The following is a 17,300-nucleotide window of genomic DNA, read 5'->3' on the forward strand; positions in this document are numbered from 1 at the left end:
TTGCTCATGTCTCTCCCCCTCTTCCCCTTCGCCCTCCACTCCCCTCCACCTCCTCACTCTCCTGTTTTCCACGTGTAAATTATTTCCGTATCACATAACTATATGATATTGAGTTGCTGTTTGTATGATTTTTTCTTAAGTTACATCTTTTATTATATTTTTAGGGCCCAGGGATCATCCTGACATTGTTGATTCATTTATGCAACTCCTGGCACAGGTGTGTTTTGGTTTCTTATTTCATTCACTTTCTGTTCTTTCTCTACTTTCTCGCTCAACTTCTTCCTCTTTTTAATTCAAATTAAACCTATTTTTAGCTTTCTGTTTGACAAGTTTGTTTTTTCCTCTTTTGGTTCAGTAGACTTATTCCATCTGTTTTCCTTGGACGTTATAAACTGACCAAGCCTTCTCCGTTAGTGGTCGGGGGTTGGAAGTGGCACCGGACAGACACTAGGAGGCACTGCAACACGCCTGTGTTGGTTGCCCCTATGCTCTGTTGACTGTCCTGTCCATGGCTCAAACCAACCACTTTCTTCCTGCAGCTTCCCAAGAGTGCTGACCACCAGAGCGATTAACATCTTTCCCTCCATCCTCGCATGTTGACCATGAGCTCAGAGGAATAGCCTTTAAAGATATTCGTCTGCAGCAGGATGTCACTGTGTGCGGAACAGTGCAAATCGTGAGCTTGGTCACTATGCAGGATGCAATGCAAAGGGTTAACCTGCATCATGTAGTCTGTGTGTGCTGAGCAATTTAAACAGAGAGCCTGATAACTATGTAGGATGCAATACAACATGTTAACGTGCAGCATTCAGTCACTGTGTGCAGAACAATGCAAATATTGAGCTTGATAACTATGGACGAAGTAAAGCAGCGGGTTAACCTGCAGCAAGCAGTCACTGTGTGCAGAACAATGCAAAAGGTGAGCTTGAACACTATGCAGGAAGCAATGCAGCGGGTTAATCTGCAGCATGCAGTCACTGTGTGCGGAACAATGCAAACGGTGAGCTTGGTCACTACAGAGGACGCGATGCAACGGGTTAACCTACAGCAAGCAGTCACTGTGTGTGGACCGATGCAAATGGTGAGCTTGGTCACTAAGCAGGAAGCAATTCAGCGGGTTAACCTGTAGCATGCAGTCACTGTGTGTGGACCGATGCAAACGGTGAGCTTGATAACTATGGTCGAAGCAATGCAACGGGTTAACCTGCATATGCATGAAAACATTAGGCATATCTAGTTATTGGTGTCCAGATATACTCTGATGGGCGATTTCATTAATGATGTCAGTGATCTCATCAATGATGTCATTTTACATCTCGTGAATGATGTAATATGCAACGTCTTAAGCAGTGCATGTTGGGGTGCTAATATGATTAGCTCAGTAAACTACAACTGGTGAATTTCAGTTTTTTTTACATTTTTTATTTTTACTTTCGTATTTTCCTTAGTTCAACACCGAACTATGTCATGTTAACCTTTATGTTCCCCCGTGGAAATATATATATATATATATATATAATCAAACAACAAATTGACCTGTCGCAACGGGAGCTCTGTTCCGGTGGGTGCACGCGAAGAGACCAGGGCAGTGTCTCTAATCAATCCAATACAAGAAAATGAATCGCGGCACACTTCTTGGGTTAACGCAGTTGTTTATTCAAACGTGACACAACACCTCCTACGCATTTCGAACCGTAGTTCCTGGTCACGGTAGTGATTGTGATTAGTCCCTTCTCGGTTTCCACATTTATTTCATTGCACACCCCTTTGGTTAACAGGGGCATGATGGTACCAGGAACTACGGTTCGAAACGCGTAGGAGGTGTTGTGTCACGTTTGAATAAACAACTGCGTTAACCCAAGAAGTGTGCCGCGATTCATTTTCTTGTATTGGATGGATATATATATATATATATATATATATTTCCACGGGGGAACATAAAGGTTAACATGACATAGTTCGGTGTTGAACTAAGGAAAATACGAAAGTGTGTATATATATATATAATATATATATATATATATATATATATATATATATATATATATATATATATATATATATATATATCCAAAGTAGCTGCTTGACAAGGACGCTACCCGCGCAGGCGGGCAACACACAGGCATACTCGAACCCAGGTTTCGTGCAAGATAGTGCGTTTATTTGTCGGCCATATATAGATATATATATATATATATATATATATATATATATATCTATTATAGCTCCAAAATCTCCTCTCCCAGCCGAGAAAGAAGAAGCAGCACTCGCGGGGTGAGTTACAATGTTTTCTTTATTCCTTTACAGACGCGTTTCGGGTCAAGCCCTTTGTCAATGTGATAACGAGAATGTTACACGGGAATCATTTTTAAGCAGAGCGTGATCTCAGAGGAAACTGTGAAAGGACTACGCGCTCCAAATCTGCGGGCGCCATTTTGGAATGTGCAAAAACGAATAAAATTTAATCATATATCGGTAGGCAAAATTACATTGCATTTGAATTATTCGATACAATTAATTCATTAAGCCGTGAATCGGCTAACCAAATATATACCCGTTTTCTCGATATTTACTGTAGAGTAAAAGTTAATGAAAACGTGTGCAGCTTAATAATATACATATTATCATTTCGTGATTCTCCAAACAATTTGTCACATTCTAGGTGTACACGTTCAAACTTTTTACCCTGCAGATTATAAGGTGATATAATGTTGCTTGGTGAATAGAACATTCCTTTGCTATCTTGCCGTGGATCCCCCTAGGCGGCTCCTATCGCTAGAAACCGCTAAATCATAACCGGGGTTACCCCCCAGGTTAAAACAGATTCCTCCAGAGTTAGTTGAGTTGGCCTTGGCATTCATATGTTCAGATTTATTTACCCAGGTGGATGGCCAGTTCTTCCCCACTATTCAGGCCCATTGGGATTTTCGTTTGTAGGTCAATGATATAGCGCGACTCCAGACGCCTCAGTTTCAAGAGCCGGTTACCACCCCTTTCATGTTCTGGTACTTGATCCACCCCGAAATACTGTAACATGTCCGTCCCTACTGCTTCGGTGTTTTATTGCAAAATGCTTGGCTACAGGGGATGTCATGTCCTTATTAGCTATAGCCCGCATGTGTTCAAGGATTCTCAGTTTCACACTTTTTATAGTGCTCCCTATATATTTTAGATTGCAGGGGCACACTAGGCAATACACCACATAGGGTGTCTGACAGGTGATGAAGGAACCGATGTTTTTCTTCTTCTTCACCCCTGGGAGTTCAAAGCCCTAGACCCTTTTGCTGTATGCACAGGCCTTGCACTTGCCACAAGGAAAGAACCCTTTCATTTCTGCCAAAGTGTTTGTCCTTGTTGTAGGGGCATCTAAGTGACTGTGTACCAGTAAATCTTTAATGGATTTTGTTCTTCTAAAGGTTACCAGCGGGTTTCTTGGGATGTCGTTACCAATGATGGGATATAGTGGGGAAGAACTGGCCATCCACCTGGGTAAATAAATCTGAACATATGAATGCCAAGGCCAACTCAACTAACTCTGGAGGAATCTGTTTTAACCTGGGGGGTAACCCCGGTTATGATTTAGCGGTTTCTAGCGATAGGAGCCGCCTAGGCCGATCCACGGCAAGATAGCAAAGGAATGTTCTATTCACCAGGCAATATTATATCACCTTATAATCTGCAGGGTAAAAAGTTTGAACGTGTACACCTAGAATGTGACAAATTGTTTGGAGAATCACGAAATGATAATATGTATATTATTAAGCTGCACACGTTTTCATTAACTTTTACTCTACAGTAAATATCGAGAAAACTGGTATATATTTGGTTAGCCGATTCACGGCTTAATGAATTAATTGTATCGAATAATTCAAATGCAATGTAATTTTGCCTACCGATATATGATGAAATTTTATTCGTTTTTGCACATTCCAACATGGCGCCCGCAGATTTGGAGCGGGTAGTCCTTTCACAGTTTCCTCTGAGATCACGCTCTGCTTAAAAATGATTCCCGTGTAACATTCTCGTTATCACATTGATAAAGGGCTTGACCCGAAACGCGTCTGTAAAGGAATAAAGAAAACATTGTAACTCACCCCGCGAGTGCTGCTTCTTCTTTCTCGGCTGGGAGAGGAGATTTTGGAGCTATAATATTACACGGTGCACCAACCGTGTTGTGGCACCCACCGCTAGAGCCCCGTCGTAATTGGTGCAACAGGAGCGAGGATATATATATATATATATATATATATATCTCCGACAATCCTGTTAGAATAGCCGCCACGTCTCGAATCACGCGCTGCCTCCAGCATACAGGACACAGACCCAGTATCAGTGCTTTAGTAGTTTATTTCAACAAAAAGTCAAAAGATGCGTTTTGCAGCTTAACGCCGCTTGTTCACTTGACCAATGATGTGGGTTTTGGGAAACAATTTAAAGTGGCAGGGCATCATTAAAGTGAATCACGTGATTGTCATTCTCAACAGCAATGGACAAAATACTATAGCGTACTTGCTTTACGATATTGTGTGCAAGTTTTTGACATGTTTAGCATTTATAACATTTTTCAAGTGCAAAATCGCAATAAATATATAAATAAATACATGTATATCAGTAAAATACTGAATATCACTTGAACCTAAAAGCTGCCATTTTCTAGGAAATAATCCATTTTTGGGTTGCTATACTTTCAAATCTAAGTAAAAAATCTACTTTGTAAAATACTGATCCATTGCCTTTGTCAGAAGGTCAAAAGTTTACAAATCATAATAGTTTGTACATTTGTTAAAGTATAGTATGGCACGCCCCTTGCATGTTGTCCTTGTAAGTTAGGTTCTATTTATTGCTTATTTTTGCTAGTTGCAGTTATATATATATATATATATATATATATATATATATATATATATATATATATATATATATATATATATATATATAACCATTCACTCCTCTTTTAGAAAAGATTATCCGGGCCACTTGAAGTTGCAAAGCGTGTTTATTTAGGAAGGCTTCGCTCGACCCGTTTCGCAGTTAAAAAACGCTTTCTCACGAGCTCGGGGGTCCTGCAGGGACTCCTGGGCCCAAAAACATTTTTTTTAAACAATTCAGCAGGAGCCATGCCGGATCGCGGCTCAGGTTAGGGGAAAAAAAGGAAACACAGGCTGCACTTCTCTAATGTTTAACCCACCGGTGGGCCAGGTCCTGGGGACATGCAGGATTAATACAAGGAGGTGGCTCACGGGCCCCCCCCCGCCTGTGGCTCTTTTGAGTCCAGGGGACCACCACCTCCCCAGACCTTATGTTTTAATAAGTGGAACTGCTCGAACTCCCCCTGCCCAGAGGACCACCACCACCTCCCCGGGGCTACTTGTTAAACGTTGGAGTGCGGGGCGCAAGGACCCCGGGATTGCCTCCTCCCCGGGGCTACTTGTTAAATTTAGCAGGGTGCACGCAGACCCCCCTGCTCCCGGTGCCCACCACTTCCTCGGGGGGGTGGGGTGTTTGACTTAAAAAAAAAAAAAAAGTTGGCCCTCCTCCTGGGCCATTCTCAGCCCCTGGGACCCCCACCTCTCTGGGGCAGCCCATTCTAAAGAAAGGAGGGAGGCCATGCGACCACCCCACCCTCCTCCAGGAACCATACATGGCTCTGGAGACCGACATCCTCAAGGGCTGGCTCCTGCTATGTCCCGGGGTACCCACCTCCAGGACATAGCTGTTTGCTGTAGTTTGGTGGGAGTTTTGACTGCTCCCGCCAAGTCACAGCAAACACTTCGCTTCCAGCAAGTGAGAGCTGTGAAAATGCTCTCGGTTGCTGGAAGCGGAGCGTTCGGCTGTTTTCCTACACGTAGTCAAGCTCTCAGGGAAACAGACGAAGGATTGCTCTGACAGACGGGGCGCTGCCTTTCAGATCAATACTGGCTCCTACAGGAGGGGGGGGGGGAGCTAGCATTACCTTGGGGTGCATTGACTCTGATCAGGCCTTGGGGCTATGACTCGACCTCAGGCACCTTGGACAGACCAAGTCGAGATAAGACACAGACATCTGCCTGTGACTTTCCCTGCAAGGTTTTGTAGGGGACATGTACATAGCCACTTGGAGCAACAGTTGAAAAATAGTAAACAAAAAGGTCTAAAAAGTAGGTAAAAAAATTACAGAGGTAGCTCTCCGGATCAGTGCTGAAAGGAGCCCGTGCCACCTTCCTGGAGTGGTGCTTATATGGGCACCACTACATCACTTTTGACCCTGAGCCAATCGACCCCACCGGCCAGCACGCGGAGGTGCTCCTCAAGATGTTATGGATCCACATTGACGCCTACGGCATATTCTAAGGTGAGGAATCTATGGTTAGAAGTCAGTATCAGAAACGGGGAGCAGGTGGTGCAGTTCCATAGACACTGCCTTTAGTAGGCAGGGAATGAGTCATCCTACCACCTGAATACTCATGAGCCCGCGACCAACTAGCTATAGTGTCTCACTTGCCCTCCTACTCACTCACATAGGAACAAGTGATTAGACGCCACTCCCGACCCTCAGGATTCGCGGTTACAGAACACACCCTTTCGCTCTCACACTTGTTCTTGTCCACAATAAGGTCTGACAGAGTCAAGAGGAAAATTTAAAATGTTTATTTAAATTATCGTGCTCTAGAATGCAGTGTACGTACCACAACAAGTAGGAAAATGCCTAATACTAATACAAATACGGTCAGCATAGCAAGTAGTCCGTAAATCATAAACAAACCTGTCATTATCTACAACAGTGTAGCCTATCCTCCCTCCCCGTTCTACAGAAGTAAAATGATTATATAGGGGGGAGGGGAGTTGGCCGAACGGCTAGGGCGTTCAACCTCGGTCCTGGGGAACTGGGTTCGAGTGTCGGTAACGACGCTGAACATCCTGTGATTCTGGGCAAATCACTTAATCTCCCCGATGCACCCTCCATCCATCACAGCCATTCCATTGATGGCAGGGTTAGGCACCACCTGACCCATGGTCTACAATTACTTCTGACCAGTGGGTGCTTCAGATTGTGTGAAAGGGGTACACCCTTCCATTCGTGGAACCCCTCTGCTGTAGCCACCATCCTTGCTCTGAAAGGAAGTGCAGATTCATTTGGCACAACGAAGATTTAAGAGAGTCTCATGATTTTATGATGCTATCCCAGTGCTTAATTTGTGAAAAAATAAGCCCCTGGCCCTAGTCATTAGGCTACCACAGCTTGCACAGCCCATTGCTCCAGCCAGCACTGCCAATGACAGTACCAACACAACCGCGAACTGTCACTCTCCTCCAAGTGTGACAATTCAGACTATTTCAGGTCCCAAAGCCATAGGAATTACTTTTGAGCAGGTATTAACCATTTTAAAGATATATTGAATTAACAAACAACTTTCGTTGTGCTGTTGTCTAAATTAGTTAAACAGCGCCAGCATGTGGCAGATTATTATAAGTGCTGGCATTGACAATTAAGTGCCAGTGCTGAGCACTGGGAACCACCGGCTCAAACTAAGCACTGTCCTGTCCCTTCAGTGACTGGTGTACCAAAAGGAAGCTGGGAGGGCCCTCTGTGAGTTGTAGTTGGGAAGAAGTAATGACATTTCTGTGATTTAAATTTCTAGTACGCACTTGGATGAACTTAAATGAGCCTGTTACTGTGCTGGAGTTATGGAATAAAGATTTATCATAATCCTAACCTTTGGTCGAGACATAATTTATTGGGATTTAATACCAATCTTTCTTGTTTAAAATATTATTAGAACCAAGTCATAGAGGCTATTTTAGAGATTCCAGTGGTTCAAAGGGAAGCTATGCAGAAGAGCTCTAGGTATAGTTCTTTTTTGTTTCCTTTTCCTCAATGTTCTTTTTCATAAGTACTTAAACATAGTCTCTCCGGTGGACACGTTTCAACCTGGGCATGGTTTATGGATCGCATCAGGACAGGGACAGTGGTGTAGCCTTCTCTGCGTATTAAGAGAGGGGACATTTACATCAGTCTTCTGTGGCAAAACAGTGAAATGGGTAGTTCTAGTGCACACTGTTGTGCACGAGTGGCATACCTCGCTGTGTAATCTGAATCAATTCAATTCAATAAAATCTTTATTCGATCTCCTAAATACAGATCATAAAAGCACAATTTAGATCGGCCGTCAACAAGGAACTCCGGTTCATAACAGGTTAAAATCATATAGCCAGTGGAATTACCTAAAAAATTCATAAATAATTTTTGAGAACATTTTAAAACCTGTAATTAATTATGTGCCTTTTGAACCGGATCCAGTACATTTACATCAAATTACTCATTGTCTACATTTGATTGTTAAATAAAACCGTTAGGCCTTCTATCAGCCAACTTTCTCCTTTTTATACAGGCCCATAAACAGGTGGCTACAGAAAAACAAACCAATGGATCGGGTAAAGATTTTAAAAAGTAAAGTGCCACCAGGCATTGGCTAAAATTGTGGCGCCTTAAAATCGGAAGGATAAAATCTTCTCTTTCTGCCTTATAAAAGCCACAAAACAAGACTAAGTGCAGATCAGATTGGGGAGAATGGTTATCGTAAGGGCACAGCAGGTAGCCTGAAACACTAACTGCGACTGTCTAAGCCCTGGGCAGGGATGGAGGAGGCAAAAAAAAAAAAATATTACTCTTTGGACTGGTTTGAATGGATAAATATTTATGGGACAGGAATAGTTTATTCATACATTTCTGTCTTAATTGAAGGCTAGGAGTGTCACTGTTCTGTCGTAGTAATGGGTGGTTCAGGCTCACTTCCTGTGTGTGCTCCCTCTCTTCTAGTGTCGGCTTCGGGTCTCTACTTTCATCAGTACCAGGGTGCAGACATCCGGCCAGCAGTTTCTTTGTATCCAAAGCATCCGACAGTGAGCAGGCGCGAAGGGTTGCAAACGCATTACATTTCTGACGTGAGCAGCAGTTACAGATGTACTCCAGCATTCTTGTAAGAAACAAGCTCACAGGATGTGTTCAGCAGGGTCACAATGCAGGCCTTGGCTGTTTCATGAACTGCAGAAGGCCATGATAAGGTGTCATGGGATGCTAGGCAGCGGCTCGAGATGACCTTTCACTGTCTCTCGCTGACTCCACCCACCTATAAGCGGCCTAGGCATGCTCATGTGTTCAGATGATTAGCTGTATGTGGCGTGAGCCTTGCGTTTCATTCTATGGTAGACAGGATGATCCTGGACTATCTTGCCTTCCTGCCTATTCATCTTCCACTGCTTGTTGTTCAAGTGTGTGCCCAGAAGTCTTGCTCGTACACGCACCGTTGCAAAAACAACACAGTGATGGATACAATGCTTGAATTAATATCAGCCGCTGCCATATCAGGTCACATCTCTATCCATCGTTTTTCAACCACCATGCCACCTTAGTTTGGACCCAGCCATATGGAAATCTGTCTTGACCCTGGCCCTCATGGGTATAGTCCAGGCTGAACTGACAAGGCAGGTCCTCACTGAACCGGTACACCAGCAACCTAGGACCGTTCCATCCATCACTTTTTTGTGTACTTTAGTTTCACCCTTAGTGGAATTGGTATGCTCATGCACAGTGTATCACTGGAACTAAGCTGCACCCGGCTGAGCCCATAACTAGGGTGAAATCGTCCCTGGGTGGTTGTGTTCCGGTTCAGGGAGGACCTGGCTTGGAATTTGAGTTGGACTATTCTGATTGGACCAGGGTCAACACTGATATGCATATCGCTGGATCCAAAGTGAGGTGGCATGGTGTGCAAAATAATGATGGATTGGAATGCGGCCTGAGTAATTACCAGGGGCTGAAATTAATTCAAGCATTCCATGCATCAATTTTTTGTGTGTACTTCATTAACACACTGCTAGCAATACCATTGTGCCTTCCAGTGAGTTCTTGGTTGAATCCGTTTCCTCTGGACACTGGCCTTAAGACACTACTACCCCTCCGATGGTATCGAATAATGTGTGACCTAGAGTTACATTTGTAGGAGACAGGAAGGTTAATTGGAATAGAGGGAGACTGTTCTTAGTGGACCAAGTACTGTTGTCATCTAGCAAAGAATTAAACCAACATTTCCCACTGAACTTCTCAATGTCCAGGATATGTTAAGGGTGTGTGAAGTCTGGAGTGTGGCTGTGGAATTCGTTAGCAGTGATGTTATTTGACGAGATTGTGTATTGTTTCATAGTCTTCAAGTGTAGCTTTCCAAAAGTCTTTAGTATCTTTGACATTTTGCACATTAGTAACTCTCTTGAGACCTTTGCAGGGCCAACTTACTCTTCAGCCATCCAGTTCTTTCTGATTGAAGGGTGCAACTTAGCTGTGGAAGCTGATATTGAAGGATTGCTTCCCTGGGACGTGCTGCAGCAAAAGTGTTGTGTTTATGTTCAAACATTTCATTTAGAGAGCAGTGATTGTGTTCTAGTAGTATTCTTTTTCACATTTTGCAACGCTCTAAAGAGTTTCCAAACCTCATAGGTGTCTGATCTAACCAGTGTTTCTGTGAAGCAACACCTTTCTCCTCAAAGCCTTACTCAAGCTTTGGTTGCTCCTCTGCTTCCACCATTGATATTTAGTCAAAGATGTTATTAATGTGTTATTTCAAGTCGGATACATCAGTCGGTCTACAATGCTCAACAGAACATTGATCCTGTGTGTCTCTCAGAGTTTCCTTCTGCACATCACCAACATTTTAAATCTTTAGCACAATACGCTTGGTAATATAGCGTATGGATCTACATAAACATAACATTCTGCGGAGGAACTATTGAGAGTTCTACAACTTCTGCTGTGGAAAGAATGAAACTCAATTATTAAAATACTTTTGAAGCGTCGTGATCATACCACCACCAGCAAGTACACTGCGTTGATTAAACCATGAGATGTATCCTTCCATGTTTGGTGAGAGCAGGCCCTCTGTTACTGTTTGATCTTTGCCTGGATACCCTATGTAATGTAATGTAATGTAAGCTGATTTATAAAGCGCGTGGTTACCCGGAGGCATCCCAGCGCTACACTTGAAACAGGCTTACCCAGGGGGAAAAAAACGAACAGGAAATCATTTGGGGAAGAGAAAAGTCTTCAAAAGCTTGCGAAAGCGTAGATGACAGGGTTCCGCACGTAGTTTTATTGGAAGGGAATTCCAGTGCGTGGCCGCCTTTACAGAAAAACGGCGACCACCCGAGCGTGTCTTCCTAAATCTAGGGACTGTGGCCAGGTGTTCATTATCTGAGCGCAAAGGCCTGTTGGCTTTGTAGGGTATGACTAAACTCTTCATGATAGCGGGGCCCTGGCCTTGAAGAAGTTTATGGGCAATACTCATGGACTTAAACTTGATCCTCTCACAGACGGGGAGCCAATGGAGCGCTTTTAATGCTGGTTTTGCTGACTTCCTAGAGGAGGTGCCCATCAGAAGCCTGGCTGCGGCATTCTGTGAGACTTGAAGTTTATTAATGGTGGACTCGGGGGCTCCCAGAAAAAGCGCATTACTATAGTCTAATCTGGACAGGACAAGTCCTTGTACCAACAACTTCCTCGATTGTTGTGGAAGGAGGGGAAGGATTTTCCGGGCGGACCGAAGAAGGCCAAAACAGATGCCCGCTATGTTTTTTGCCTGGGTTTTAAAGGAAAGGTCCTGCTCCAACCAAACCCCCAGGCTCTTAATTTCTTTTTTAGGGCTGGGGAGCTTGCCCAGGCAGTTGGGCCAGATAGAAGTTGGTAATGTAGCCAACTTATTGCCTAGCATCATAATCTCGGTTTTCGACCCGTTCAATTTGAGAAATGAGTCGCACATCCAAGTGTGGATTTTCAGCAGACATGAGTTCAAACTGTCAGGGCGCTGGTCAAGTTGGGATAGTGAGACGACCAATTGGGTTTCGTCAGCGTAACTCATGATCTTGATACCAAACGGGATCACCACATCCTCCAGGGGGGCCATGTACACATTAAACAATGTGGGGCTTAAAGACGAGCCCTGCGGCACACCACACTGGAGGGGGACTAAAGCAGATCGCGCGTTTCCATCCCAGACTTGGAAGGTGCGGTTGTACAGGTATGATGTCAACCATGTCAAGGCAGCCCCCCTTACGCCCACCTCAGCCAGGCGTTGGATCAGGACACGGTGATTAACCGTGTCAAAGGCTGCACTTAGATCAAGGAGGATCACTGCCACTGATCGTGCCGAATCCAAGATGCACCTTGCTTCCTCGATGACCGCGAGGAGAGCCGTATCCGTGCCCTGGCCTGGGCGGAACCCAGTTTGAGAACTCCGTAGTAGCTGGTTTGACTCCAGAAAGTAGGAAAGTTATCAGCTATTAGTGATTAGTCGCGCCTTATAAATCCTGATTGATCGATTGATTGATTTGTACTCTGTTCTCCAGCTCTCTCACATTTCAGATGGGGTACACTCCACCTCTGTCTTGTGCTGGGAAATATGTGCTTCCTACTGCCTGTCATAATCTTCTTTCTTCTGTGCACCCTTCTCAGATTTGGTCTTACTATTGCCAAGAAGAATTGGGACCAGCTTCACATGAACACATTGTATTTTCTAGATGCAAAGCCGTCTGATCTGTTTGTCTCAGACTCGCACACCTTAGCCTGTGTGTTTTGGTCTTCTCTGGCCTTACAATAAGAACCATCTTGAGGTGCTCTGAGCCCTTGAGAATGTTTCCTTGTGTCCTAGGGCAGTAAAATGCATTTCACGTGGACAGCCAAGTTACGCCCTCTGCACACTTGATCTCAAGGACAATCAGCCAAGGATTAGTCCAGGACAGTTAAAAGTTTGTACTGTAAATGCTTCATGGCAGACATAGTTACACTTAGTAAAATTAATGTCCAGGCTAAGCTATTTCCTTAAAATAGAATTGGTCTTTATGTTCAAGTAGGACACTACAGCACATTAAAAAGTACACAAAAAAGTACGAGGGCCTTGCACCATTTAAGGTGTGAATCCACACACAATTAGTGCTCCAGCCATGAGAGTAAACAGATTACTTTAGATCTAGTGGCTAATGTTTCTCCTCGATCATCATGTTACTCTTGGATTAGTGCAGTAGGCTGTACACGTGCATCCATAGCATATTTCTCGTATTACTAAAAGCTGTGCTTGACACATTTAGCATTATTCACATGGTGATTCATGGTTGTTTAGCAAATTCAAGCCGGGAGGTCTCTTTTCTATTCTTTGGCAATTTTAAACGAGTGTGTTGTGACTTTCATGCTTGTCAATTTTATTGTACTTTTGTGCAGCTTATGTTCGCGCTTGAGTTATAAGCGTGCTGCTGCCTTGCCTTAGACTTCCCAGCGCTTGTAAGCGCTTCGCCTGCTCCCTCTCCCCTGCTTGGGATTTTAGACCGCCCTCGGCTGAGTGTTGACGCCGAGGGCTGGGATCTCATTCCGGCTGCCATCTTGGGGGTAGGACTCTCCGCCCTCGCGCTCTAGTTGCGCTATAAAAGGGAACTGCAACATCGTGCATGTGATTAACAACTGCTACCTTACCTTACCTTCCCCTCCTGAGGCGGAAGCCGGGAGGTCTCTTTTCTATTCTTTGGCAATTTTAAACGAGTGTGTTGTGACTTTCATGCTTGTCAATTTTATTGTACTTTTGTGCAGCTTTTGTTCGCGCTTGAGTTATAAGCGTGCTGCTGCCTTGCCTTAGACTTCCCAGCGCTTGTAAGCGCTTCGCCTGCTCCCTCTCCCCTGCTTGGGATTTTAGACCGCCCTCGGCTGAGTGTTGACGCCGAGGGCTGGGATCTCATTCCGGCTGCCATCTTGGGGGTAGGACTCTCCGCCCTCGCGCTCTAGTAGCGCTATAAAAAGCTCCCCTCTCCCTCCGCGCAGCGGACGCGAACTGCGGATGCGCCGGACCTGCGCCGGAGTCGCGTCAGAGTCCTGCCCGTCTGCGCCCGTCAGCGTCCCGGAGGCGTTCGGCGTGGCAGGGACTTCTGGCCATTATGCTTTCCTACTCCGCGCAGGAGCTCTACTCCCTGCGAGCCGTGGATGCTGCCTGTCACTCAGTATTCCCAGGCCGTTATAGGGGTAAATATAAGTGCCCTGTTTGTAAATGGCATCCTACCAGCAACCTCCGTTCCACCTGTCCGATCAAGGATTGTAGCATTAAACATCTGTCTACTCCTTAATACGAGGTCGCTGCATAGACACACTCAGGAGATCTTTGATCTCCTTTCTACGACCAGTCCAACTTGTCTGATGCTCACTGAGACTTGGCTCAACGAGTCCTCCCATCCGGACATAATGGCAGCCATTCCCTCTGATTATATTATCCATCGACAAGATAGAGACAAGGGAAGAGGGGGAGGAGTCGCCCTAGTTGTGAAAAAATCTTTCTCATGCACAGTCACGCACACAAACACAATCGCAGGGGCTGACTCTCTCGCCTTCACCCTCTCCTTATCACCCCAGCAAGCGGTGAAGGGTCTTGTCGTTTACAGACCTCCAGGCCCTGTGGGATCATTTTTTGATGATCTTCAGCAGGCTTTGTCTGTCCTTGCTCTAAGATCTGAGCAGTGTCTATTGGCTGGAGATTTTAATTTCCACATGGATGATCCTCAAGACCAAGATGCTATCAAGCTGTTGGATATTACATCTACTCTGGGCCTGTTCCCCTATCTCTTCGGCCCGACCCATGATAAAGGTCATACGCTTGACCAGGTCTTCTCCACTTCACCTATTATGGCTGTTACACTTTTGCCGGTATTATGGTCTGACCATTGTCTCGTCCATTTCGAAATATCTGCCACTGTGAAACCAACGGTCAGTGCTACAAGGCTACAGGGCAGCAGCCACAGGGCGTTCCATCGGGTGACACCAGATCTGCTAGCTCAGGCTCTGGTGGATCATCCCCTGTCCTACATGGGTGATCTGGATAATGACCTTGAGAGTCTGCAATCCTGGCTCCTAGCTAGATTAAATGAACTTGCCCCATTACAGCCACCTAGATCTGCTACCCAACGGATCTCGGCCCCTTGGTTTACGGAGGAACTGGCCCATTCCCGTAGACAATGTAAAGTCGCCGAACGGGCATGGAGAGCCCATTATGATACTGAGGCTAAACAGATCTATAAATCCATGATGAAATCCTATCATGATTTAATCCTTCAGGGCAAGAAATGCTACTTGGCCAAAAGAATTGAGGAAGCAGCAAACTCCTGCAAGGAGATCTTTGCAATTGTTCGAGAATTTACCACTCCGCACTTACCCTCAGCTCAGGATGCCCCGGCCGAGACCTGGGCTAACACCATTGCTAATTTTTTCACCACCAAAATTAGGCAAATCCAGGACTCCTTTCCTCCTAGACCAATAGACGATCCTCAGATTTTGCCGATCGAGACAGTTCCTTTGTCGACTTCGGGCCCAGTCCTGTTAGACTTCCCGCCCCTTACGGTATCCGCATCCCTAGCTTTGATGAGGAACCTTAAATCGGGCTCACCGCGTGATCCGTGCCCAGCAAAATTTCTAGCGAGAATGGCAGATGTTGTCAACCCCTTAGCCAATCCCATTCTTAACCTCTCCCTGAGTCAGGGAGCTTTGCCTTTGCCTTGGAAACAGGCTATGGTTATTCCTCTCATTAAGAAGCCCAACCTGGACCCAGAAGTGCCATCCAATTACAGGCCGATCTTGCTTCTTCCAGCACTTACCAAAATCTTAGAGAAACACGTTCACAGCGTGCTCTCCAACTTCTTGGAGTCGAACGAGCTGCTCCATGAGTCCCAATCGGGCTTTCGATCGAACCTAAGCACCGAGACGGCGCTCCTGGAAGTCTCTGAGATTGTGAAGGAGGTGCTGGACACCGGAGGCAGGGTGATGTTAGTCATGTTAGACCTGTCGGCGGCGTTTGACACCGTCCCCCATGGGGATCTCCTCACTAGGCTACATGACATCGGTCTAGGGGGGACGGTGCTCAATTGGTTTCGCTCCTTTCTAGCCAACCGCCGACAGACGATCTGGGGCCCGTCTGGATCTGCCGAAATGCCGCTATTGGGAGTCGGAGTTCCTCAGGGCTCAGTATTGAGCCCTACTCTATTTAACATCCTCATGACCCCTCTGGCGACATTGGCGGAATCCTATGGGGCCCGGATCGTCTCTTATGCTGACGACACACAGCTTCTGTTCACCTGCCGTAAGAGCCAAGATTTCGATGGGGAAAGTATCCGTGAGTGCCTTGGGGCTGTTTTTAATTGGTTCCAACTTAACAGCCTCAAGTGCAACTCGGATAAATGCGAGATACTTTTCTTCGGATGCCCATCGGAACCGGATTGGCATGGTTGGTGGCCCGCTGACATGTTCCCCCCAGCTCAGTCATCTAAATGGGCTAAGAACCTGGGAGTTAAAATTGACAATGAGCTTTCGCTCAAATCCCAGGTGGCTACTCTTACAGGAACGTGTTTCGGGATCCTCAGGATGCTTCGAAAGTTCTTTCCCCTACTTTCCGAGGAACATCGCAGGATAACTGTTCAGGCACTTATTGGATCCAGATTGGATTATGCAAATGTTCTGTATCTGGGTATGCCAGAATATTTGTTACAGCGCATGCAGGTGACCCAGAACGCTGCAGCACGAGCGATTTTTGGCCTGCATCGCCGTACTAGTGCCTCAAACCTACTTCTATCCCTCCATTGGCTTCCTATACGGAAGAGGATAATGTTTAAGGCTATGACCTTAGCCCATAAAGCCCTGCATGCCAATGGTGCAAAATACCTCCAGAAGAGGCTGGACCTTTACCGGCCTGCACGATCCTTAAGATCGGAGTCATTGGCTCTGGCGGTGGTGCCACGTATAAAGAGGGCCCGACTGGGCGGTCGGTCCTTTAGATTCCTTGCCCCCCAGCTATGGAACTCCCTACCACTGTCTTTGCGGGCCACATCTAACTTGCTTGTCTTTAGGAAGGGTCTAAAGACCTGGCTGTTCTCTGGTTAGTGTGCCTCTCCCTTTCTGGTTTCTGTTTTTACTGTTATGTTCTCTAGTCTCTCTTAAGGTCTGGAGCATAAAGCGCCGGGACACTCCTTTGGAGTAGCCGTTGCGCTATAAAAGTCCCATATAACATAACATAACATAACTTGCAAAACTGTTTGTCTTCCTTGCTAACTGAAAGCCTCAGGTCTTCAAATCGGGGCCTATTGGCGAAGCATCATTTAAATCCAAGAGACATGGTAGTCTGTCTTTGCGTGGTCAGGGTTCCACCTTGTGGAGTTCCCTACTCCTACTTATCAGTCTGGCATATGACTACCTCTGATTCTGGAGATCCTCGTAAACCCTCCTCTTCACTGTGGCCTTTGGACGATTGTGCCCT

The 17,300-nt window shown here is 45.5% G+C and overlaps 1 protein-coding gene across 1 annotated transcript in view; it reads left to right on the forward strand.

Moving 5' to 3' along the window:
• Positions 1 to 17,300, forward strand: part of IPO13 (importin 13) — a 651,059-nt gene that overhangs the window by 522,125 nt on the left and 111,634 nt on the right. The window contains exon 15 of the mRNA XM_078661811.1: positions 165 to 217. Coding sequence (XP_078517937.1) covers positions 165 to 217 — 53 coding nt within the window. The remainder of the gene's footprint in view (positions 1 to 164; positions 218 to 17,300) is intronic.

This window comes from Lissotriton helveticus, chromosome 1_1 (assembly GCF_964261635.1).
Source record: "Lissotriton helveticus chromosome 1_1, aLisHel1.1, whole genome shotgun sequence".
NCBI lineage: Eukaryota > Metazoa > Chordata > Amphibia > Caudata > Salamandridae > Lissotriton > Lissotriton helveticus.